The sequence below is a fragment of the Cardiocondyla obscurior genome, linkage group LG20, assembly GCF_019399895.1.
Source record: "Cardiocondyla obscurior isolate alpha-2009 linkage group LG20, Cobs3.1, whole genome shotgun sequence".
Taxonomy (NCBI): Eukaryota; Metazoa; Arthropoda; class Insecta; order Hymenoptera; family Formicidae; genus Cardiocondyla; species Cardiocondyla obscurior.
Window position 1 is genome coordinate 3,705,456 of NC_091883.1, and position 25,994 is coordinate 3,731,449.

Genomic DNA, 25,994 nt, shown 5'->3' on the forward strand with positions numbered 1-25,994 from the left:
TGCTACCAAAATTACTCATTTTATTTTTGTAGATGGCGCTACGAAGACACCCTCAAGTGATGCTGGGGTCCAGGTTTTCGAGAAGAAATCTCGGTCTGGACCAGAGACGACGTAGCATGGCAACGTCGCGATCCAAAAACAGTTTGAGAAGAGGCGGGAGGCAAGAGTCAGGCAATACCTCTTTCTGCTGCGATAAATGGGGCTTCGACGTCGTCGTCGACGACATTCCTGTGTCAAATTGCCAGATCTGCAGCGGCCGATAGACGCAAAAATATACTCACTGTCTTCAGCGCTACAAGTCAGCTTTCACGGCTACCAATTCCAAATTCAAACTGTTTAAACTACCGTTCGGTAACGCAAAACGCACCTTGAGATCATCGGATGTTATATATTTTGTAGAATTTAACCGGCTCGCGTCGGTAAAACGCTTACGATTCTACATAGGAATGTATGGAAAACGTCTGATTCACGCGTCGCGAAATTACACTGCATATTAAAGCTACTGGTCGGTTATTTTTACTCTCTGTATATTTATGAACGTGTGCTTTCTTTTAAAAGGTACATGATTGGAAGGCCGCTATGTGACCAGAGTCATCGTTCGACGTAGATTGCAATCTTATTCAAGTACGTCAATTCTTTCGGCGACCAAACGCGGCGCGAAAGAGTTTCCTCAATTGATTGCCGAAGGCTCTTTTCTTCTTCTTTTTCGCTGTCGTTTCGTTAAAAGTTCTTCGCTTCTCCGCGTCGTCGATAGGCAGTATCTGATCTACGGTCGCGTTGCCGTCGTCGCGGAATGATTTCAGCGACGACAACGAGTTCGACCTGCGCTTTTTAATCGGAACTTGATCGAGATCGATTTCTTTCAAGGAAGCCACGTGTTGACTCGAGTGAGACCTAAGTTCTTCATCGTGCTTCAATTCGTCGACGCGATAGCGGCCGATTAATTCGTTGCCTCGAAGACTCCCAGTTGTACTTTCGTGCGCGTCGCTCACGTTGCTCTCGACGACCTTGACGAATCGCTCTTCCGTCTCCTCCCAGATGACAATGTGTTCCTTGCTAACCGGATTTGAAACGGCTTCATCCTCGGAACGAGTCGAGACCTCTTTGTTCTCCAGATCACCGATCAGCTGCTGCAACAGGCCGACGGACACGTTGGCTCCCTCGTTGATAGTTTCGCCTTCTTTCTTTCTCTGAATTATCTTCGCCTCTTCCGTCAGCTCAGCCGGTGATTCCAAGATCGCCGTGTGCACGATTTGGTGGATGTCGCCTTGGCCTCGGGTCGTGCGTTCAATTTCGACGTCAGTCGTTGGATTCGTGAGTGGTGCATCGTCGACGTTGCACGCGGCACGTTTCACCTGTTAAACCGAGGGACAAGCGCGTGTCTCGTGAGTAAACCCAGCCGACATGCACGTAGAAAACAATCGTGCGTGGAATTAATAAAGCTCAGGTGTAGCGCCAAAGCAAACTGTGAACGCGTTGTACACGCAAGACCTCTTAAACATTTTTTATTTTTATTTTTTTATTACTTTATCTTTTTTTTTAAATATATATTTTTTTTAATTCTTTTTAATATCTGTACTGTAATCTCTATGATTGATTGTAATAAAACAATTACGTCTCAGAAAGCTGGTTGTTACATCTCATTACCTGTCTCTCCACCGCTAACAACGAAGGCGGAAGTACATATCGGGAATCTCCGATCCGTATGTCGCGCAAATCGTCAACTATCTTCGTGATCAGTTCTATCTCTTCAGCCTTGTTGTAATTTGCGGACGGACGTTCGTTTCCTTGCGGCTCACCACGTACATATTCCAATTGAGCATCGCTTGTTTCCTCGTTGACATGCTGTTCCCAGGATTTTTCTGTCATTAAAAAAATTAGAATTAGCATTCGTTGTACATATTATTTGCGCTTAATAGGAATAATTATACGCGTCCGCGCGGTTTTATCTTCGCGGGATCGTAATTGAAAACCGTGTTACGGGACGGCACCGCGAAATGACATTTATCGATGAATAACATCTCGTGCATGCACACAACGCTTCTATTCAATCGCTCGTTACGTTCGCAAGGCACACGGACGAGATTGCACCTTACCGTCCTCCGCACGGCGATCTATAACGTCCAGAACTTCCACTATTATCTTGTACAGCAGTCCTCTCACGAATGACTCTGACATGATTGATTGCATTCTCGCAAAAAGCAATCTTTTCCGCGCACCGATTTCGGCCGGACGCTAAACAGTCAGTTGTTATATTTTCGATCAATCGCGTCGATTATTCGCGATGCAGCGCTCTTTTCAGAGACACGGGAAAGAGAAATTAATCAATTTAGCTGGACGCGACAGAGCGCGCCGTTTACTTTCGCTACTTTTTCGTACGCTGAAGAACTGTTTTGCATTTAATAATTTCCAGCAGCAAACTACAGACGTATGCGTGGAGCGCTTCGCGTTCCTTTAAATGTAATTTAAAAATACATTTGGATATAATTATATTTCTTTGGATTATTTATGTTAAATATAAGAGAGCTGTCTAATCGACGAATACCGCGATTCGTCAGTTAAAATCTCGTCGTGCGTTGAAAGTAATAGTAAATATAATATTCGAATTAATTAACTTTGTATTTAGAACGAGCGGAGCGAGCGAGCGTGCTGCGGTCGGAAAGGATAGAGTAGGAGAGCGCGGGGTGAGGGGCGTGATTAATTCGCGCGGGAAACACGCGCGTGGAAAGCACGTGCTTCGCTCGGACCGCGATAGCCGCCGGCTGTACGCTATTTAATTAATTGTATTATTAATTATTTATAATATCGCTTATATTTTTTTTAACAGTATTATTATATAAATTCCCACCCAATAATTAATCCAATTATAACGTAAGAGTTCCCCTTGCCCTAATGCGAAAAATAAATTGTTGGCTGGTATCGGCCAGGTACACACCCTGAAAGCGGAGGGTAAGTTACGAGAGGGATAAATTGCGCGTTCTTCGGCAGTCATTGCTCCGCAGGAAGATGGCCTCGCCCATCGTTATATCGGGCGTTGCTCGTGTAAACGGCTAGATGGACTAGGTGGGTAAATGGGTTGATAGGAACGTGGTGTGACGCGACACAACGTGGCGCGCTTGCGAAGGGTGGCTCGCCTCCCGTAGGGGTGGTCCAGCAGCAGATTCCTGGGCTGATCGATGAAACGACCGGCGCATTGGATTTTCCGAGAGTCGCGCGCGCATTCGCCATCCTCGCCGCGAGGACGTGTGGACGCGTAGACCGAGTTTCCTCAGTTACATGTTGTTCCGGCACCGGGGTACACACCCACGTTGCGCAGAATATCCACAGGGAATGACCGAAGTGTGTTACTAGGCCGCGAGTGGCACGTGATATTCTCTCTTCTTGGTCGCGGGACGCCTCTCCGACGGCGTCATGCCCGGCGACGGAATTTTCCAACGGCGACGTCTAATACGCGACGACGACGTCGTGCAACGATTGCGCTTTTTTGTGTCGAAGAATGAATTCCGCTCATAGGACAGAAGAATAAGTCCTGCGATTATCGTGTACTACGATGCTCTTTAATCGGCGATACGTTAATTACGGCTGATGAGATTTTATCATCTATCGAGGGTGTGCGCGAGATGTATTAGTGATTAAAATCGCGAAGATTTGCTCCGCAAAGTGAGACACGTGGTAATGATGGCGGCGCCAGAAATTCGACGAATTATCGTGATTTATTAATTATGTCGTTTAATCCCGTTACTCGCGACTCCGAAACGTTTCAGTAATATACGGAAAAATCATGGATAAACGAAGATCCGTGGATGGAGGCACGCAGGAATATCCTCTGCCTATTCCGGTTCAGATGTACCTTTGGCGACAAATAAGGTCAACTGATAGCATACATCTTTTAATAATTTTTTTTTTCTTTTTAATAAACAGTGGCGTGCTCGTGCTCGTCTTAGAACAAACGTCTGATAATTCATATTATTTTTCAGGCCGTTTATTCGATCTAAACTGGGAAAGCTTCACGAAGCTTCTTGCACGGTAAAACAATTAATTTAATATTTAAAAAATTGTAATAAAACTATAGCCCTACTATTGGAAAACGTTTAATGAATCCTGCAAGCAAGATCAAGACGATCGGTCGAACGTAATGTCCCCGCGATTGCTTCTTCCTGACATTAATACAATTGTGTACTTTCAATACTATCTATCCCGAGATATCGATTCGATTGAGTGGACGATTATTTTTGTAAATATATCTACGACAGAAGTTTCTTCTGGTTTTCGGTTTCCACTTTGCGTAATCGTCTCTGTCGAAATTATTGTGATTTTTTTTTTTAATTAGCTTGCTTCATATGTCAGTCAACGTGAAATTTATTTTATTTCGTGGCTTCAATATATTGTTATTTTTAGACAACGATGTCTTATAAAGAACGTTATGCTGTTAAAACGCTTATCATTGTTTTAAAAAAAAAGTAACGTGAAGATATATTGATTTATGATTTCATATATATATTTTACTTTACTTGCATTAATAAAATGTCTTGTCCACGCGGCCACTTTACCTACAGTCCTGCAGTCAACAACAACCAGTGCTTCATGTAAGTCGGCTCGCCCGTTTAATATCTGCCTGTGAGCTTGCTTATAAAACTGTTTTAAATCTTCTTTTTTTTTTTGGTTTTATTTTTTAAATTTCCTTTTCGTAGACAAAAGAGATAAAACGAGTGTGAATTGCTTATCTAGCTTTGCCCGTAATCTCAAAAGATATTGTTCTAACTCATTTATTCTCTTAATTTTATGTTGAATTTTTTAACTATGTATTACATCAAATATATCTTCTAATCAACATAATTTGTTTCCTTCAAAAATATTCGCACAGGAAATGAAGGAAGCATGCACGGTTAGTACAAATAATTTTTTTTTAAGAATAAAAAAATATAATAGAACTAATTGTATTATTTAAAAAATAGTTTACGTAAAATACGTAATGTTTCTTCCTTCTTTTTTTTAAATAAACTTGCAAACGACGATTTTTAAAACACGGCAACTTCCATTCGATTTATTCTTTTCTCTTTCTACAGAGTCTTGAAAGGGTTTTAGTCCAGGATCTTCATAATAATTTGACACCATCGTTAAGAGAGATATGGAGGAACGTGCCACGCTGGCGTTTGATTCAAGCCGCTCTACCTTACGTTCTCCACGCTACAGCTAGTCTTTTGCACAACAGGTCAGTCATACTTAAATAATAATTTTCCGATTATCCGACGCTACTTGAATTCTCATGCAACAAACCGCTGTTAATCTATAGGAAGGATTTTCAAACCCTCGGTACAATGGAAACGACTCTACTTTATATTCTACACTGGATACTCTTGGATTCAGCTGAAGAGTGCGCAGAGAACGAAACCGATGCGTCAAATCCCTTTTTCTATTTGTTTTCAATACCTACTATGACTGTAAGTTATTCTAATTTTACTCTTTGAAGAGACTGCTCTGAGTACAAATTGCGAAAGTTATATATTCTTTTTCTTTTCAAGCTCTTTATCTATTTGTTTGCACCTCTGTGCAATCATTTAAAGGACATTGATTTTAAGACAAATTTACGATTGGAGAACGGCCTAAAAATATGGCCCGCTATGTCCGAATGCCGACACCCAGACGCATCATGCTTTACGGCACATTGTCGCGCCAAACCACGAATATATTGGAGTCAATCTTTTAAAGCCGCCAAGCACCACATACTGTCGCATGATGACGTTTTCGTTGGAGGAAGTGAGTTAATCAATTAATATAAAAAAAAGTCTGTTAATATTTAATAATACTCTAATATTTTTTTTTAATATATCTCTTTTTTTAATTAATTTTTTTTTTAAACATTGCTTATAGATATCGAAAGTCCACCCAGTCAATCGACTTCAGATCAAAGTGCTCCACCGTCTGCGAAACTAATTGACGACGATGTACGTTTGCAATTTAATAAAAAGCATTTTGTAATTATGCAAAAAAAAAATTTTTATAAAACCAGCAAGTAATCTCGTAAAATTATTAATTAACAGCAACAGAGCAATTGGTTGTCGTCACCAAAGGACACTGTCTTTCCGGAAACGATACCCGAGGAAAGCTCAGGAGCAGAGGACGAGCACGTGGTAATTTAAATTTCATTGTGGTAAACATTTTTCTGAAATTATTTGATAAATAATATAACTATTATTGCGACAGGTAATATTCAGATTACCATCTTTAAGTGAATCAGAGAAAATGCTTGACGGGGTAAAAGAAATATCCACCATATTCGCAGTGAGTTACACGAGGTAATGTCTCGACACTGAGCGCAGAGCAAATAACATTTTTGTGGCTATCGCAGGGCGAGGCCAGCATCTTTCACGTCGCGATGGGCAGGACTACGAGCTCCTCAAGACCTACGATAGAGCAGTTCACGATAGAGCAAGTCACGGCAATTTCTGGACTGGACACGTGCAAGCAGTACCGCGAAAAAGCTGCGAGAACCGAGTTAGTCAAACAGAACTTTCATTTAATTTGTTAAATTAAATATGTGAGATTATTTAAGAAAGTATTTTTTTTTTTTAATTGATTAGCGGCGTGGATAAAGAGAGAGAGGAAAAAATGTCTAAAACGGAAAAGGAAGCGCAGGAGGCTTCAAAGATGCGCGGAAGTTTCTCGGCACAGCATCAAGCTGCCGATACACCCGCAACCGAACACCCTACTGGTTCTACAATCATCGATTCGGACGTTCGCGCGGCAACCTTTCTGGACGTGGCAACTTTAAGATGTCTATTCGTACCTCAATGGCAAGAGGAAGGTGTTCATTGGGCTTTGCAATTTTTTTATTACCGGTCAGTCCTATGTGAATTATAAAAGGGTAGTGTTTCATAACGATTTCGACTCGCGGAGGAATTAATATAAGTATGAATATAAAAAGAATAATTACAAAAGGAATTTTTTTTTTAATATTTTAAATATTTTATATATTTTAAAATAATTTTGGTATCAATTTAACAAATATATGCTTCTTTTTTATGTAACGTAGGCTACGAAGAATCAACGAAGAAACCTCAGTGCAACAGATACCTCGTCGCCGAAGCAATTCTTTGCCTATACCAAAAATCGAAGTCTCGATTTACCAGAGCCCCGAGAGTAAGAAAAAGGACGTGTTAAAAGACTTCATAGAAGTGCCTGACACCCGGGATACTACTACGACGACGAGTACGTGTTAGTAATTCTGCTATCTCAGTTCCCCCCTTTTTTTTTTTCGTGTAGACTTGGTCACATTGTTAGAATTATCATATGTAAAGCTCACGAAGGCGAATCGAGGCATACCAGACGCGCCAGCGAGAAAACGAAGAAACGCATGAAGATGGCTGATCTGAAAGCCTTCGTGGAGACAAAACTTCTCTCGAAATCGGAAAAGGCACTTGAGAAAATTGGCCAAGAAGAACCCAAGATGTTATTCGAACAGGTAAATTATTTTAACTGCTTAATATTCTCTTCAATATATTTTTAAATATTTTATCTAACTTTGTGTGCCTATTTAAATACGCGCGAGGCGTGCGTTCATGTTCAGTCCATATAAATTACGTAATTGTAAATTTATTCATGAGTTTATTCACACGAATTTCTAGGAACGCCATACGAGTCTCGATACCGGAGACGACCACTTGACTTCAAGACCAACCTCAGCCAGTTCAAAGCCGTTTTTTGAGGCCAAAGATATTGATTACATAAAACATCCTACAAATCTAATCAAAGGGAAGAGTATGCCGAGTTTAAGGTAAGCGCTATTAGCTTTGTCGAAAAAAAAAAATTAGAAAATCTCGACGTTACATATTTTTTTTTTCTTTCTTTAATTTTGACAATTTCTGTTTGCTCGTAAATACGCGCGTTTCGTCATAAAGACTTATATAAATTTTGTATTATTTTTATTTTATTGCAAATAATACAATTTATCTATAAAATAAAAATGAAAAATGAAGACAATTATATATGGCGCGAATTTACGCGCAAACATATTTTTTTAGAATAGTTTAAGAAGTTAATTATATTTATATCTTAATTGTGTGATAATAATAGCCAAGAGGAACGTAGTATGCTTAGACTGTATGTAATAAGAAACAAATGATTAGAAGATATATTTTTTTACGAACATGAAAGAGAATCAATGTTGGACATATGTATGAACACATTTGTGAGTAATATATTAAAAAAATTCTTTATGCTGATTCCATAATATAACACTACAATGAATAAAATTAAAATTTTAATTGCAATTGTGTTTATTATAAAAACTAAATTAAAAACTGTTATAAAGAATTCAGATCCAACATTGACTATTTCAAAATACTTCTTTTTAACTCTAAATCGGGCGAACAATATACACTTAGATTTACTTGTAACTTTTTCCGATTTATAGCTCATACTTTTTAGAATTAAATACAGTCTAGTATTTTTTTTTCCCCTTTTTTAATAGTACCGATATGTTTTAATTGGAGTAATTTATGTTGCGACATATCGAAATTAAATGTAATTACTTTAATACGTGATCTAAGAACGTAGCTCAAGTTCTCCGACAATTAATCCAGCGCTTAAATATCGATAAGCCTATCGTAATACTTATGCGTAATGGTCTTTCTCTGTGTGTGTCTCTTTTCTCTCTCTCGTTCGCCCTTTCACCCCGAACTCGTGCTCAGCTGCTTGATTAACGAGCTGACCGCGGGAGGGTAAGTCATCAACGTCATTCGGAGGAAGTTCCGTACCGCAGCTCGGTTTACACGCTTCTTTTACGAGCTTCCTGCTTTCGGTAGGGCGCACTTTTACTTTTAATAACACACCGAAATCTCGTCATCGGCACGTCGGCAAGAACCCATGAAGGCACATGAGGCACATTACCAAACCCCGCTATATTATTAATATTAAATCTTACCCATAATAATTTTGTAACAATTATTTCTGTTACCAGAATACTTGCAATTAAATTTTTTTTTCTTTTATTAATTGTGTATAAAATACAAATCTTCTTTTTTTATTTCCTTCATTAATTTCTTTTATTGTTTAAAAATGTGCGCAATAGTTTTTTTTTTTAATTTCTTAAAGCAACGGCTGTTTAATTATGATATATCTATTTTTATAATATTATTTAATAAATAATTATTTTCATTTATTATTGGTTTTAATTGTCCCGTATATATTCCAGTATAATCCTATTATATAAATTTAAATAAGAAAATTAAATACATTGTAGAAACATCCGTATGTTTTACATATTTAATTTGTGCATGTTGTACGAAATCGAATAACGTTGCCCTTTCAGCTTTTAATTAAAAATTGGTATCGCAACTAATAATATAATTTTCGTGTCGAATAAAAATCTCGTCTCGTCTCTTTCGATTAAATATAAAAAATAAAATTTCTTTTTTATTTCAACACGTACATATTAAAGTAGATTTTGATACCTATTTATTTAATTTTTTTTATAGCTATTAAAACTCTTATTTTATTTTGTTACAAATAAAATTGATTGCGTAATAATTTCCAATCTATGAGACTTGTAATCGTATGGGCAACGTTGATACGAAAAGTTGTAAAAAAAAAAGAAAATCCTCCGTGCATGTGTCGACGGAATTACAAATCCGCGGCCGTAGATCGAGATCATAGAGAAGAGATTGTAGTGCTTGATTAGGGCTCACGTTGGCAAATAGCATGAGGACATTCGAAAGCGATACCGTCAAGCTGTATTCCTGATCTGTGCTATGTTTCGTACGTAGGTACGTAGGCGATACCCGCATCGAGAGGAAGCAGAGTCGATTTTATAGTCAATCCTACACCGCCCCGAACCCTATTATCACCGTCACGGAACACACGCCAACTCCATCCCCCGATTACATGAAACGTCAGGTAAAGAAACCTACGATTTTCCGCGGAGTATGATCGCGTGATACCAAAGCCCGAGGATAACGCTTTGGACTTCCGTATTATCTCATTTAAGCACCGGATATAATTTAATGAACCTTCGAGCGTCGTCAAAAATCACAAGTTTCAAATATCTCACTTTAAAACTAACAAAAAAAAAAATTTATAAAAATGTTCGGACCAAAAGAAAAATGTAAAATAATTATATGTATTAATTAATTTTCTATCAATGCTAAAATTTTGTTTCTACATATATTAAAATAACGCGGTGTCCTACTGTTAATGATTCTTTAAAGCCTGGTTAATTTTTTAGGGGTCTATCGACAGTCAATTAGACGTCATCAGCGTTCAAGGTAGCCGTTTGTGTTCCGAGAGAAAGCCAAGTCTTACGAGGTCTCAAACGGATTCCAACATTACATATATGAGTGACGAGGTGCCGGAGGTACCGGGCTCTGCGTGTTATATCACCAAAGAAGGCGATGTCGATCTTCAAATTGTCTTGAAGGTAATTTCAAAATGTAACTAAATCTGTTTTAATTACCGGAGATTACAGAGCGCGGCGCTTCGCACGCGTTATTATATTCGGATATTAGTTAATTATGTTAATTCCTTTAAGACAATTGAGTTATCTACGGCCGACAGCCTGTTGAAAGTGTACTTACATTTGTAGCTTTCGACGAGGTTAGGGCAGGTCGTTTTCCGTCTGTCTGTCCGTCCATCCTTCCTTCCTTCCCTCCTTCCTTCTCCCCGTGGCAGCATTCTGGATTATCCTGACGTGTTGCAACACTTCAAGTCACCCGACACTGTTTTACTGTTCTTTTTCTCACTCGAGAGGCGAACGACCGAAAAGAATAACGGCGGATTATCGCGGCGTTTTACGATTAAAATAACGAAGCGCGACGAACGATTATCTACTGTACGAACTTGCACTTTCGACATACGTAGCGTTGCTCACTTCCACCGGGTCTTGTACTCGAATCGTCCTCACTCCCGTACACGACAAAATGGCTACGATGTAAACGAGATCACCTTTGATTGTTCGACCGATTCTCGTCGGCAAAATGGACGCCTGGAAGAACTTACAACAAGCAGTAAATGAGACGGGCCGTGTCGAACGCCGCGTATCGGACGAAATGTTCCCCACGCACTTTGTCTTTCTCCAAATTGTTCCTCACTGATCACTTGTTCCGAAGCGGGATGATAATCTCGGCCGCGACAAAAAAGATGAGCGAGGTACACTCGAGGTACGTCAGCAATCGCATTATGGGTGTTGCGAGGCGGCTAGCGTACGCGATCTTGACGTAATATGCGTCGAATCTCACGAAGCGCGCGCGTAGATGTTTCACGTAACAACGGTTACAGAGGTCTGAAGGGGACTGAAATGGCGCGTCCTACTGCTGCTACCTGCGAACTCGGCGGCCGAGAGAGGGAGAAGTCACGTGACTTGCCGCCGCCGCCGCAGGAAATACTATATCTGTTTTTTAATATAAAAAGCAAATATGGCATTTACAGCGACGAAGGCGATTAACATATAGCACTAAAGTGATGTATCAATTCTCACACGAAGTTCATAGTTATATAATATATGCTGTAGTCATACGCTAACCACCATCGCCGCGGCAAGTGCCAAATCTGCTTTTACAGATCTCACGTTCTCAATGTTCTCGCAATGACGATCGTCGAAACCCGCTGAAGTCGGTGGGATTGAAGCGATTCGGAATTGCCGGACGTCGAGATACTGTACATGCGCGGTCCAAAATACGCGTAATTATGGAGGAATTAAAAATCCTCACGCCCGACACTAGACAAAGACTACTAATGAACGCTTGACCACGTCCTATAAATTATGTTTAAGATGCACTTGACTTGCAAAAAAGTACTGCACATCTGCGACACCTGGCGGTCAGCGCAAACAATCTCATTCAAATTTTTTTTAATTATAAGTTTTAGATAGAATATCTAATATTGAATATAATTATTTATATAGACCGCTATACATTCTTAGATCTGTAATTAAATTTTCAGACATTTCAGTAAAAACTATTTCCGCGTACATGTATATTAAAAAAAAATACTAAAGCCGGTATTCATGGTCGGTTTTTATATACAAGATGGTCTTATTTGGTTTTAGACCAATCACAGTATTTGCTTAAGATGATTTTGAAATAAAAACAGACTATAATATACCGGTCTAAAATATACTAAATTTTTGTTAACCAGGCGATACACTTCGTCGCTTTGCGAGATAATACCACTTGTACGCCGCGAGTTTGCGAAATTATGTTAAACTTGATGGAACTGTTGATGGACATGGGGGTGATGAAGTATTGCCTTCGAGAGGAAGCTACCGGCAGTAACGCGGGTAATGAAATTATATTAATTACATAATTATTTTATAAAGAATCCAATATTTAAACAGCAACTTCATGTCATTAAATAATACCTCCTTTCGCGCAGGATCCGGCACGGGAATCGACAATAAATCAGAAACGGGAAAGAAGCAGGATTCGCCAACAGAATGCCCGGAATATAAATATTCAAGCAAACCTACCGCCCATAACCTTCTCATGAATTGTGTAGTTAGAGTGTTGCGTCATCTAGGCTGTCCCCACGGTTGTTTGGACGGAGTACGCGGGCCTCAAGCCGATATATGCCGTTCTCAAGGACAAACTATCTTGACGAAGCTGCACCGCGCAAGTTCCCGACAATTCTCACGGTTTCTGCGAACGATGATGCGAGAGCAGCCGCTGACGGAAATCATGGACTTCTTTCACGCGTACGTCGGATACTGCGTGGATCCGAGTTCATTGTTATCGCCGCTCAGTGAGTAAATTAAATGAATAAATTAAATTAATAAAAAATAGCTTTTTAATTTCACGAAGGAGGCTCCTTTATCTTCTTTCCAGATCAGAAAAGAACGTCGGGAAAATCACCCGATGCGACCACCCAAAGTGGATACGCGACGAATTTCGGTGCGAGCTCGGGTACCGGCGTCGGTACCTCGACTGGAACCGGAGGGAACGTTATCGCGACGGCGAGTGGCGTCGCGACGTCGTACAATGCCGGTGGTTACGGATCTCGCGGTATCGAGGGACAAATCATGTCCTGCGTGTTCAAGGTACTGGTCACGCGTCTCGTCGAATCCGCGAAACAGCTGAAAGCGCAAGAGAACATCAATCTTTACTGCGACGTGCGCCAACTGATGACATACGTTAAGGAGGCGCACGGCGGCGTCTTCCGAAGAGTGGCTTTAAGCGGAATCCTCGACTCCGCGGATCGGCCGAACAAACAATGTAACAGCAACGTGCAAACTACGCGCGTAATAAGGTCAGTTAATAAACGCGAGCGTTTCATTGCAACAATACATTTTTGTATAACTGAGATGCGAATTAATATATATTATTGTATATTTTAAGAACTAATTTTTTCGACGTCTCCTAAATTATTTATTAATTTTATAGACATATCCATCAATCGGATTTAGAAGAACACGCAGATATCGGAGGAGACACGTGTTTCACCGTTGACGACAGAGGCACGCGGAAATTCCTCTTCAAGAAAAGAAGCACGTCGTCCACTTGCGCTGTAAATATAACAATGATAACGATTGTACAATCATTACGCCGCTGTCTGTAAATCTGTATAGTATTAAAAAGATTAACTTGGTAGGCGGGATCGAATTTGCAGAGTCTCCTCGAGACGGAATTAAGCGAGGAGAACGTGAAGATTAGTCAAAGTCCGCTGGGTAATCTGCGGAAGAAACATCACGTATTAACGCCCAGGCAAAGCGAGCGTAATCTAGGTATCGGCGAGCCTTCTCTGGGACCTCGGAAGTCGACGAGATTTCAAATTGGCGGTATCGGTAAGCGGTAGAAATTGCACGCATCATTTACGACGCACTGAGCGCTGTTGTATTCAATCACTTCGATCGGTTTTAGTCAACTGGTTCCGGAAGGAGTACAGTCGAACCGATTCGACTGATAGTCACGAAAGCAGCGAGTCACCCACAGACGGCAGCTTTGTTAGGCAACCCAGCTTTCACTACTGTCATCATCGCAGCGCGTCGCGAAGTGGACGTGGGTAAGTCATTTGTTTAAAACTGTTATGCGAGTTACTTTGCTGTTTTAAGAAATAAAAAGAAAAGTAATAGACAATATACTGACTCGCGTTTTCAATTGTTTTTCAGAGTTAGTCTAACTCTGCAGAAAGCGAAACGTCGAATGGAAGATCAGTTGAATAAAATCGGTTTTGGAAAGAGTAAGAAGAAAGAGAGCATGGAAGAGACGCCCGGAAATTGTAAGGCCGGATTGTATTTTACATTATTTAATTTCTGTTTTTTTTTAATATATATTATCGCGTAAATTATTTCTTTACTGTAAAACTGCGAATTTTTATCTAAGATATGCGTCCGTTTTTTTTTAGATTTTAGCCGAAAAAACTCTATGGAGCTCGGTGAGACTTGCAGGGAATCTGAGTTCGTTGTGCTGAAAGAACGAAGATTAGTACCTCGCAGTTCCGTATTCGACGGAATGTTACGATTCTCGTTTCTTCTGGAGACCTGTCAACCCGGCTCTGTTCCCGATCCCCATTTGATGGCGTCGCTCCTAGATCTCGTAATAATTTTCACACTTTTTATTTCTCTAAAGCGCGATAAAAGATTAATATTTAATTATTTAATTGCAGCCGTACGCGCCGATAGTATCTCGCGCTTGCCTCATACTAGAATGCGCATACTTGGTGCATCAGTGTAACAAAGGACACTGGCCTGCATGGATGAAACACAATTTTCCCATGTTTCGACCATCCGTGCCGATGAACAATCGTAATGCTTCTACCGCACTAAGACGCGTTCACGTACTACAACGCACCGCAGGAAAATTGTTTTATCAATGGGCAGAGGTACATTTAATTATTTTATAAATCATATTTGTAAAAGAATTTGACAAAATAATATACGAGATTATAATTAAAACAGGCTATCGGGGCGCGCTTAGAAGAATTTTTGATCGAAGACAAGCAAAATGTAGAGCAGGTAACAAGCATAGTGTCCGACGAAAGCAAACAGAGAGAATTAATTTTGGAAGACGAAGAGGAAGATTTTCTTGACGACGGTAATAATCTCGTCCCGATTAATTTCAGCAATTAAGTAGAATGTAATTTTAATTTAATAACTTTCAGCTAGTATAAATAATTATGGATCCCAATGTCCTTTCGCATTGCGTCTCGTCGCTTGCGTTTTGCTGCTGGAAGTGACGGCGTTTTTAAGGGAAACTTACCAAACTCTGCCCAAGTCCAGCAAGCTGTTGACGAAAGAACGTCCTCCGCCTTGGGAAAGAATGTACAGCCGAGAAGCAAACCGACGATGGAGCGTGGCTTTGTCGTCCATGGGTCATTCGCAGGCTTCTGCGCAAAGTCTTCAATCCATTGCTGGCGATCGTGAAGTTGTCGGTTAGTTTAAAATAATATTTATTATATTATATTAATTAATAATTACCTGTGCTTCAAATAATTTATTTTACAGCGGAGCGCAAGATCAGTTTTGTTCTCTACGAACCTGATAACGAGTCCGAGGGTAGCAGCAAGTCCAACGTTACGGTTCAAGGCGAAGAAGCGCAAAATATCGAAAAGGAAAAAGCGAAAAGGATGCAGGCGCCTCAAAGTAGACCATTTCTCCTTCGTCGCACCACTACTGCCGGCGCAGCAACTGGCTCGTTTAAAAAACGAAGCCTTAAACTTCGTCGTAATACCAAAGAGGGCAAGGATACAGAGTGTGAGGCCTGTAAGTAAAATTTAATAGTAAATATAAAATAATGAAAATATTAAATAATATAATTAATTTTGTTAATATCGATAATTATACATTTATTAAATAACAACGCGTTAATAATGTAAAAACGTCCTGTCGGTTTACAGATACGGTAAAACGTGCAGATTCAATTCAGTCTAAGAGAAAAGTAAGCTCGCTTTCCGATAGAAGCGACACATCTGAACCCGGCATTGGTGGCGAAGTCAGCGGTGACGAATCGCCAGGCATTCTGAGCGATGATCAGCCACCGGAGAGTCCAAGCGACAGCAACGAGACCGACGAGACTAATAAGAATTTCCCATGGATGAAGGTCCTCGTGCAAGTCGCCAATTCCTTCAATTTTTATTGCTCCCATCAGAACTTTTGCCATCCTTTCTGCCATCGGCGGCAAATGCGCGCTAGCAGCAGACTGATTAAATCAGTGAAGAAAATCTACGGAGAGAAATTTGGAATATTAAATGGCGCAGGTTTATTTGATATCGACACTGATAAGAAAGACGACAAAAAAGATAAACGCAGTCGCAAAATATCTGATCAAACCAGCACGCAGGTATCACCTATTCGAAGAAAAGACAGCGTGGGACGCAAGTACAAGTAATACAGATTTTAAAACAATGCTTAATTATATTTAATTAAATAGCAAATAAATATTTTGTTTGTAAAATTTTGCAATAAAATTTATAGATAATTTTTTTTTACTAAATTATACTTGGAATGCTAATTTAATGATTATTCTTTTTATTCTTTTAGGATAGAAAAAAATCTGGATGGCTCTCAATCCGGCCGATTAACTCAAAGAGATTCGTCAAAGGATCTCGTGGATCAGGACTCTGAAAGGGGCAAGGAATCTTTAAGGAGAATTACGACCAAGTATGTTGAAGAGGATAAAGATATAGAGCCACCGCCGGTTCTGAAATACGTAAGGACTCAGGTGAAAGATGCCTTTCACGCACCTTTGGCCACTTTAATCAAGGGAGCGGTGGTCATGACGGAAGACTTGTTTGTGGAGGTACTGCCTGTCGCATGGGAGCTTCTATTAGAATCCAATCAAGAAGTTGCCGCATCAGCTGCGGCACTTTTTATTATATCAGCCGTGCGAGCACCAAATCAGGCCAGCGATTTGATGCACAAGGGCCTTCAACACAGTAACACCAGCGTGCGCATCAACGCGATTTTGCGATTTCAAGTTCTGTGGAAGTTGCGGTATCAAGTGTGGCCGCGGATGGAGGAAGCGGCGCATTTAACTTTCAAAGTACCACCGCCAGGAATTGAATTTACTTTACCGTCGCCGAAAATTGGAATCGAATCTCTACCGGTGGTCGATCCGCCCTGGATGCCTCAAGTCAAAACCAAAATGGAAGAAGTCACTATCAATCAAGAACATCACGTAAGTGTATAACTTAAACTACCGTGTTTCTTGATTATTTAATATGAATGTTTTAATGTGGAATTATTTTGTACAAAAATTTTTTAATGATATATTTAATTTTTTTAAAGATTAATGAGACATTCGTTTATTTTAGAGATCTTTAGTGACAGCGACAAAAACCCGGAAAAAGCAGCAAACCGAGCTGATCACGAAGGCCCTTCAGGCACAGGATGACAAAAAGCGGGAGGAAAGAGAAAACTTTCTTATTACGACGATACCGATTACCGTGCAAGCCGCTTACGAGCCAAGTCCAGTGGGTGACGATCACGACGAAGGTATATACAATTTTTTTTAGGCATCGATTTCCTGCAATATTTTCCCCTTTTTTTAACGAAGGTAATGTAGGGGACGAAGACGCAGCTGAGACCGTTCCAAGGAACACCCAAGCGCATCACAGTCAGTCGGCACTCTCGTTATTTCCTTCATCCCTGTGCTCAGCGATTGTTCAAATTATTAATTTGCTGGACGATCCTGCAGTTTCCGATGACGGAAACGCGGTGTACGAAGTAGCATATCAGGTATAAGTAAAAAAAATTTCTTACCTATAATTTTACGTATTTTTAAATTCTTAATAACGTAAATGTATTTATTACTATTTTTTTTTTTTTTTAGGTGATTTGGAGCTGCTTGGTGGAAGACAGCGCTTTATTTCTTCGATACGTATTAGAACGTCTCACGAGAGAGAAACAAGAATTGATGTTCAAGATTTTGCGACACCTTATTAGATTCGTACCAAAATTGCCGCAACAGGCTGCGTTCGCGCTTTACAATTATATTATTGGATATGTCATGTTTTACGTGCGCACTCCGCACGAGGAAGGTCAAAAATTAATTGGAACCGCGCTGTCAATTCTGTGGATGGTAAAATATATAATTTTTAATAATTTTTTTAAATAAATAAAATTAATTTGCTAATATAAAATTACCGACGATGATTTTCTGTTATTAGGTGGTGCACAGCGTACACGGCATTATGTTTAAGGATTTAAAACAAATTCTGCGGAAGGAACAGTGCGATGCGTCAATTCTACTTACCGCGAATGTTCCATCGGCGAAAAAGATCATCGTTCATGGTCCACAGGATCCCGACGCCGGGGAAATACCTTCGCAATTTCCGGTACAAGAAGACACACAGTTTTGCCAGATACTCCGAGAGTCTTTGGACTTTTTTAACATCGAAGAATCGAAGCATCACGAGTATTTCCTCGTAGACTACAAAACGCGTGCGTTTCTCACTTTATTTAAACAATTCTTCTGCGTAATAATATTCTAATTTTGTTGCCAAAACTTTTCAATATTGTTACTTGTAGATCAAATACACAATCCGTCGTCCTATGTCAGAGATTACTACTTTTTCAAGAGATCGCAATTACCGCAAATCGAACTCGTGCACATGAAGCCGGAGGATGCATTCAATGCGCTGCAACGGCAGGAATTGAGACATAAATTTGTAGAAATAGGAAAGGTGCTGTTGACTTGGGCGATTCTGAAGAATGTCGATATGGTAGTGCAGAGAGTTGTGTTTCTTCACGAAGAGCTCATGAAGCTGCCGTCATTCCCACGTAAAGCGCTCGAAGCAGACTTGGATCTTTACAAAGGTGGCGAGATTGGAAGGGTATGTATTTGAGCTTTTGTTAATTAATTGGTCGAGTGTACGCTGCATTTTATAAATAATTTTAAAACTAACTTCTTTCCAGGAGCTTCTTGGGCTGGATGTAATGCATAAATTTATGTGGGTAAGATTAATCGCCCGCATGTTTGAAGCCATGGCCGGCAATTTTGCGTATTCCGGCGACATACATCTCTTTTTGAACGTTTTGAATGGCGCTGTGATCCTTCACAGCGAAGACTCTTGTATTTTACGCTACGTCGTGGCGACTTACATAAACGCAGCACATAATTTTAAAAATATTTTCTCGACAAATGGTTACCTGTTGATTATGCCGACATTATTGCAACTGTATTCAACCCATCAGACGAACAAGCTCGTAACAACCACCGTTGAGTACGCTGTCAAACAATTCTATCTCATGAACAGGAAGCCTTTTATTCTACAGATGTTTGGCAGCGTTTCGAGCATATTAGATACGGATATGATAAGCGTCCACGGTGAAGCTCACAAGGTTTGTTTCCTTTCGTTAAAAAAATAAAAGAAAGTATATATAATTAAATAATAATAATTTTGTGATTTTATTAAGGTTCCGGCTACGTGTCTGTTTAATTTGTTGCTGAGTTTGGAAACTCCGTCGCCAGATCCACTCAATATCGGAGAATTGGTGAAAGAAGAAAAGCCTTTAAAAGCAATAGACTTTTGTTACCACGATGAAAACGAAATGGTCGACGTGCTCGATTGCATATCTCTCTGCGTAATGGTAATAGCTTACGCACCTGACTCGACCAGAGGCCAACAGATGCTAGTAAGATATTTATATAATGTTAATTTGACGTTAATTTTTATTTTATTAAATGTCTGATGCACATGATATTTTTATAGATAATATTGGAAGCCATATTGCCGTGTTACGTTCGGCAAATTCAATTGCCCACATATAATAAAGAAGGGAAAACGGAAAAGGAGATAATTAATCAATTGGCAATTGCAGTTAGGACATTAGTCAACAATTCCGAAGCACTGACCAAGTATTTAATTATCTTTTTTACTCTTAGAGATTTCTGTTCTTTTCTTGCAACATTTTTTAATAAAGTTAATGCCTTATTTATTTTCGCAGATATTATAACGGTCCCCAAAAATCGAGTCCCGAACACAAAGGTTCCAGCCAAAGAAATTACGGGAAAGGTCCATATTCGCCGGGATTAGATTTCGAAGAAGACACGCATACGAAGTATATAGAGCATTCGAAAGCGCGACACTTTTACGACCGCGACGAGGACTTCCACAAGAATGAATTTAGACGGCCGCGCGATACTTTGTTAAATATGGTCGGAGATTTCGTGGCTCGGTGTTCCATTCGTTTGTTAGAGCTTAACAAAAAATCTCAGGATGGAAAGACTATCGAGTTATTAGATTCGAAGTGCCACGTGGTAAGTTGGCGATACTTTTCTTATTTTCGATATACTTATAATTTCTTTTTAAATATAATTATATAAATTATTTACCTATATAAAAAAATTAACATGCAAAAATGTTTAATATTTAGCGTCTAGCTGACATCGCTCATAGTCTTCTAAAGATTTCCCCTTACGATCCGATCACCATGGGTTGTCGTGGTCTCAAACGATACATGAACGACATTCTTCCTTCAACCGAGTGGGCGAATGACGAGATGAGACCGGCGTTGACGCTAATTCTCAGGAGATTGGATAAAACCTTTAGTAAGATACACAAAAAGCCATCGATTAGAAGAAACACCGACTGGGCCGCCGCCAGTGATCTTTTGAGAGGAGTTTACGAGACTCTGTCCAAGTCCCCGTACATCGCGCACTTTCAATATTTAAAGACATTGCTGTCTACTTGCCAGGCAAGCACTAAAATTATTTTTCTTTTATTTAAATTTTTTTTAATTTAATTTAATTTCAGCTTTAATTACGGGTTACCTTTTTTTAGGCCTTAATCGTCGGGGACAATCTATCTGAGGATCTGACGTCGGCTTCTACAGCTGCTTTGATGAGCAAACTACCCGCGCCACTTCCACCGCCGCATTTTTGCTCGACGGTATTACGTTTGATCGCTCTACACGTGATATCATTTGGTGAAGGATACTCATTAGAAAATGTTCTCGGGGGTCAAAACATGTTCGCCACGCAGACTCGCACAGAAAACGCCCTGCTGAATTTGTTAATACCGTTGTTTCTTCGCGTGGGAACTGGGAGAAAAGGTAAATTAATTCTTTCGGTAAATTAAAGTTCTTTCAACTTCATAGACGTTAATAAATGTTATTTTACGTTTGCAGACGTACCGAGATTAAAACAATCTGATATCTCTTTCGCTCTAACGACTGTCTTAAACGCCCTTTGGCCGCCGGGGGCGAAGCCAATACCACTGATGATGCAGAGACCACCGACAGACACGAGAACCGGAAGTATAACGTTCACTACGAGGGATCCGAAAGCTTTAACAAAAACGTCATTAACGTTATACCAAGTCGCGTTTCTAGGTAAGATTTATGAAAGGAATATTCTGCAAAGTTAAAAAAATTAATTATCATATAAGGCTTTAAGTAAATCACTATATGAATAATACGTACATTGTTGCTTTCATGAGCGATGAATTAATATTCGAATATTTAATTTCAGCGCTTAAAATAATGACAATATGTTTCGAAGTTGAATTAAGAACGGAGTGGCGGATAATTTTGCGAGCGATGCGTCTTTTAAACAAGCGCAACGAAGCCTCCACGTATCTCTGGAATTTCCTTGAATTTATTGTGACCCACCGTACAGCTTTGTACGTTCAAATGCTTCCGTTCATCGTTTACAAAATCGGACAAGCGCCGATATCCGAGCACGAACGTAACATGCACACCATCATACGCGAGAAGATCAATGGCAGCAGTACAACGGTGCCGAAATCGCGAGGCGCATTGTTAATGGATCTTATTCACGAGTTAAAAAACCTGAAGCAAGAGATTGAGAATCGGAGATGCGGTTAGTTTTATTTTTATCACACTTGTTACGATTATTATTCAATGAACTCAAAAGCGCGCTTAATTATAATTAATTAAAATATTTATTTTTGGAAATTAAAATTGATTAAGAATTCTTTTAATCAAATGGTTTTAATATACAGTGGAAATGCAGCCGGAACCTAAGAGAAGCGTGGTGGATATGCATTCGATCACCGAAGGCGCGCCACGTACTCAAAGACCATCTCTGTTAATGGATCTTCTAACTGGCGATCTAGGATCGAGATCCCATGCGAATCGCACTCCCGCCGAGACACCGGTGTCTCACTCCACAGCAGTTCAATCGCAGTCTCATTCGACCCAATCTAACACGAGTAGCACTATTAAAACGACGCATCCGACTCAAGTAACAGCACCGCCGAACGGCACTCGCATTGGTGGTATTACATTATTGATTCCTCTGTTATCTCTATTGCAAAGACTATCAATCAGAATATATCATCAAATTAAATTTTTTTTAAATATCTAGTCTGAGAAATATAATTTTCTACGCTTTGTACCTTGTTTTTTCCGCATATCTATGTATACATTTTTTTTAATCGTAATTAACGTCTCGTAATTACAGGATCCGTATCGAGCACCAGTGCTGGATCGGCTACTCTTCGTGAAGCAAGCGAGACAGTCGTGGAAGCCGATGCCGAGCAGCCACCATCGACGACAGGTATTTCATTATTTTCTAAAATCCTATAAAAAAAAAGAAGATCCCAAACTGTTAATTACGATCGCTGCGACTGCAAGCCTCTCGTATACGTTTCATTATTGTCGTACGCGTAGTACGAAAAATCGCTGACCGCTACCACAGTTGGATCGAGCCATTGTCTATAGATCACTGCCAACGGTGTCTCTCCTTATCTCTCTCTCTTTCTCTGTATCTCTCTCTCTCTTGGTAACATCGATTCTCTTTCTTTACTGTCGTGGTTACTTCGCGCGGTTCTTGCACAATTGTCTTCACTTCATTTTCCTCTTTACAGCGAGGCTTGCAACTTGAAGAGTTTAGTCGGTCTCCTTTCGTTTAGGGACGAATACTCTCGTATCGGGCGATAACGAATGCCGTCTGCCTGATATCGGGAAAAAGAGATCCCTCGATTAATCCCATATCATTTAAGTCGATTTAAGGCATTGATCGTTTGCGCCTCTTTTCTCTCTTTCTCCCTGGTCGTATTATTGACACATTGATCATTGCGTTGCTTCCATTGCTAGCTAGGGAACGGAGGTAAGCGGATCGATTCTACAATCTCAATCAATTCTAATACAGTCTATGATATATATCCTGCTGGTGTGTGCCCCTTTCACGCTTATCACTCTTTTGTAATTTTGATCATACCTCGATCGCTCGCCCTGTTTCTTGCGTCGCCTACTACGGTCTTCGCCCACTTCTTATTGCCTCCTTAATCCACTCTTACCGTGAAACGAGATTAATCAGAGCGATTTTTAAACAATTAATCGTGATGCAATTAAAATGTAATATACTGTAAGGAGAAATAGAATTATTAAATTGCACAGAAAGAATTTCATAGCAATATAACGAGCTTTTAAAATGCTCCGCGCAATCTACTTTCACGGTACATTATTTCTTAGACACACTGATATCTATTATCGCCCCCTTTATCACATTTTATACGCAAACTCATAAAGAACTTATTACATAGCAGTATTTAGACAATGGTAATGTCCAACAGTTGGTACCCTACTGATCGTTGCCTAGTCATTCTATACTACGTAGTTGCTTCGATGTTCTATCGCTTTTCTCCTTTATTCGTCGTCAGCACGAAACTAACTGTCATTAATTGTTTTCGCAGTTAACACGACAGCATTTATCGGTATCAGCAATTTTATATTAATACACTTGCTCTAACAATTTCTTTTTTTTTTTTTTTTTTACAATGTAATCAATATTTAATACACCTTTTCTGATCGAAGCAACATCGTACAGGCGTTTACATCATAACTACTTCACATACATTAACATCGTGCTACATAAACTCGTGTCTTTGCCTCGTTCGAATTCTTATCTCGCCGCTACTTGTGGCACATAATTTTTAATAATCGGGAAACACACGGCAAAATTTCGTGCAAGGTGTCACAAATCACTCGTGAGGTTTTTAATTATAAATTTAGCAACTCCACTCTCGCCGACGACGTCATTAAGGTATTACACTTTGTCGTGTCGCACATTAATCAAAACTTCCGAGACTCAGGCTCCAAGTGTGCAACATCGACACGATGTACGATCGTGAACAACGTGTCAACGATGACTATTATATCGTGGTCTGTCTTACTTGTTATCCCTTCATATTAGACGTTCGATGTGGCATGTTTCAGATAGATTCCAATCATCTTCTACTAGCGATGAACGTAACCATATTAAGCTTCATTCTATCTTACCTCACCAAAAGGCGCCAAAGCTGCGCTTTGTCTCTTCCGTAGAGTTTAGAAACTCATCAGGTAAATCCTCGATCCCCGCTTTAGCTTACGTACGATATACTTATTAATATCCTCCTTAAGACTTCCTGGTCTTCTCTGAACATGGTATACAATATTCAGTCGTTACTGCAAAAATAGATGGATTGAAGAACTTCATAGATATTTTATTTTATTAATTAAAAATAGCACGACGAGAGGCTCAGCCTCGAAAATATATTTTAACAATATTAATGAAAATATTACGACTTTATGCAACGGTTTTCTATTTTTATTTAATTTATCTATTTTTTCACTGCAGTAATGTAGATACATATTGCACAAACTAATCTACTCACTTACTTATATCATTACCGCGTTCTCGCAAAACAGCTTTTACTGATTAAGAAAAGTGCAAGATTGTAAAAAAATATTTCTCTTGATTCTTACATCTACTTTAGTTGCATTGGTCATTTATTTTCACTTTACATCTGCAAAACAATCACTTTTTATGAAGTTTGCATTAGAGTAATTATACATACAAAGTAATCTAGAAATTAAATTACGCAGACTTTAGTTTAGATAAATTTAGTAGCTATTGCACGAAGTAAAAAGCATAAAGTAAGTTTAATTAATTTTCTTTATAACTTGTGCTTTAAAATTTAATTAGTTCACAAAATTAACATTTTATTTCTTTATTATATTTAAGTAATTCTGTTATTTTATAACAAGTTTTTTTTTTTACGTGCTCTTCCGATATAAATAGCTGTCCCCTCGCAAATAAAAAAATGTGTAAAAATAACGAATTTATGTTTACATTAAATGTACATAGCGTTACAACGATCACAAGACGGGGATGTAAAATATTGCCTACGCACTTTAAAAAATAATCTTGAATCATACACTTCGAAAGAGGAGCATGAGTAGATGGAATGTAGATTAGAATTCGAGATAAATGAGACAGTAGACGTGACATGTGTGATCGTCCACTGCCTCGCCAGGGGAGACGGTGACGGGCCAGCTAAGTCCAAGCAGTCCGATCGAAGACAGTTCCGGAGAATTACGTACAGACAGGCCTCGCTTACAACGTTCTATGGGTCAAAGCAAGAAGACTTTCCGCTTAAGAAAAAGTCGAAAGAGTCACATTGAGGTAAATACTTACTTCTATATAATTCTATGCATTCCATCTAACATGATTTTTTTTTAGATAGAAGGGTGTCGGAATATGGCATACAGAATATTATTTTTCAGACGCAGACGAAGGTAGAACAGTCGGATGCTGTTTCCGCACCTGCGGAGCAATCAGCGTCAACTCAATCGAAAGTGGCAGTGCCATCGACGGCGGATCCTTCGTCGTCTAACATCCCATCGAGTTCTTCGTCCGTTCGTTCCAAGAGAAGTTCGTCCGTACGCAAGTCAGACGGTGACAAGAACGCTAGCACGCCCGCGGACCAACAGCAGCTCCATAGTGCGCATCAGCATCATCATTGCCATTACTTTCACCACCACGTGCACCCGCAGGTGTCAGACGTGTCTTGGGACGAAGATACGTCCAGCACTTCCGGATATCGCGAGTCGTACAGCATGCAGATTGTGTCGTTGAACGGCGCGAATACTCGTTCGGGCCAGGCGCCGCCTTTGGCATCGCCCGATCTGAACGACATGCCATCCACGAGCAGCACGACCACCAATTACATAGCCTTCGACGGCAGTTCCCCGGATTGCTCGATTAACGGCAGCGGCGGCGAGAAAACCGCCCTGTTGACGTCGAGCCAAAGGACGACGTCACAGCATTCTTTGTTAATGG

At 39.8% G+C, this 25,994-nt stretch overlaps 2 protein-coding genes across 3 annotated transcripts; one reads left to right on the forward strand and one right to left on the reverse strand.

Moving 5' to 3' along the window:
• Window positions 1–41: 41 nt before the first annotated feature.
• LOC139110318 (uncharacterized) lies at window positions 42–12,118 on the reverse strand. Of its 2 annotated transcripts, XM_070669998.1 has the most exons (3): window positions 2,097–2,402; window positions 1,648–1,862; window positions 42–1,355 (listed from the first exon to the last, which is right to left on the reverse strand). In XM_070669998.1, exons 1-3 carry the CDS (start codon window positions 2,188–2,190, stop codon window positions 630–632), a joined length of 1,035 nt encoding a protein of 344 aa, XP_070526099.1. In that variant the 5' UTR covers window positions 2,191–2,402; the 3' UTR covers window positions 42–629. The 2 variants fall into 2 exon arrangements, 1 of the variants encoding a protein (XP_070526099.1); XR_011546972.1 differs by lacking the exons at window positions 42–1,355; window positions 2,097–2,402 and adding an exon at window positions 10,572–12,118 and having other exon boundaries at window positions 1,730–1,862.
• Window positions 3,231–25,579, forward strand: Unc80 (unc80, NALCN channel complex subunit). The gene is made up of 50 exons (XM_070669945.1): window positions 3,231–3,867; window positions 3,978–4,026; window positions 4,557–4,586; window positions 4,865–4,885; window positions 5,067–5,212; window positions 5,294–5,441; window positions 5,523–5,757; window positions 5,872–5,945; window positions 6,042–6,131; window positions 6,205–6,282; window positions 6,350–6,495; window positions 6,582–6,839; window positions 7,034–7,215; window positions 7,299–7,462; window positions 7,626–7,774; window positions 8,691–8,720; window positions 9,765–9,894; window positions 10,223–10,414; window positions 12,130–12,271; window positions 12,367–12,732; window positions 12,816–13,236; window positions 13,371–13,494; window positions 13,579–13,771; window positions 13,848–13,989; window positions 14,096–14,205; window positions 14,332–14,522; window positions 14,593–14,808; window positions 14,885–15,020; window positions 15,088–15,357; window positions 15,431–15,688; window positions 15,823–16,309; window positions 16,466–17,102; window positions 17,239–17,419; window positions 17,481–17,662; window positions 17,757–18,005; window positions 18,094–18,367; window positions 18,455–18,759; window positions 18,842–19,267; window positions 19,343–19,561; window positions 19,639–19,784; window positions 19,874–20,186; window positions 20,303–20,623; window positions 20,710–20,980; window positions 21,056–21,259; window positions 21,399–21,749; window positions 21,892–22,164; window positions 22,353–22,448; window positions 22,988–23,000; window positions 25,189–25,337; window positions 25,439–25,579. The coding sequence occupies exons 1-49, from the start codon at window positions 3,782–3,784 to the stop codon at window positions 25,334–25,336; spliced, it is 9,873 nt and encodes a 3,290-aa protein (XP_070526046.1). The 5' UTR covers window positions 3,231–3,781; the 3' UTR covers window position 25,337; window positions 25,439–25,579.
• The last annotated feature ends 415 nt before the right edge of the window (window positions 25,580–25,994 follow it).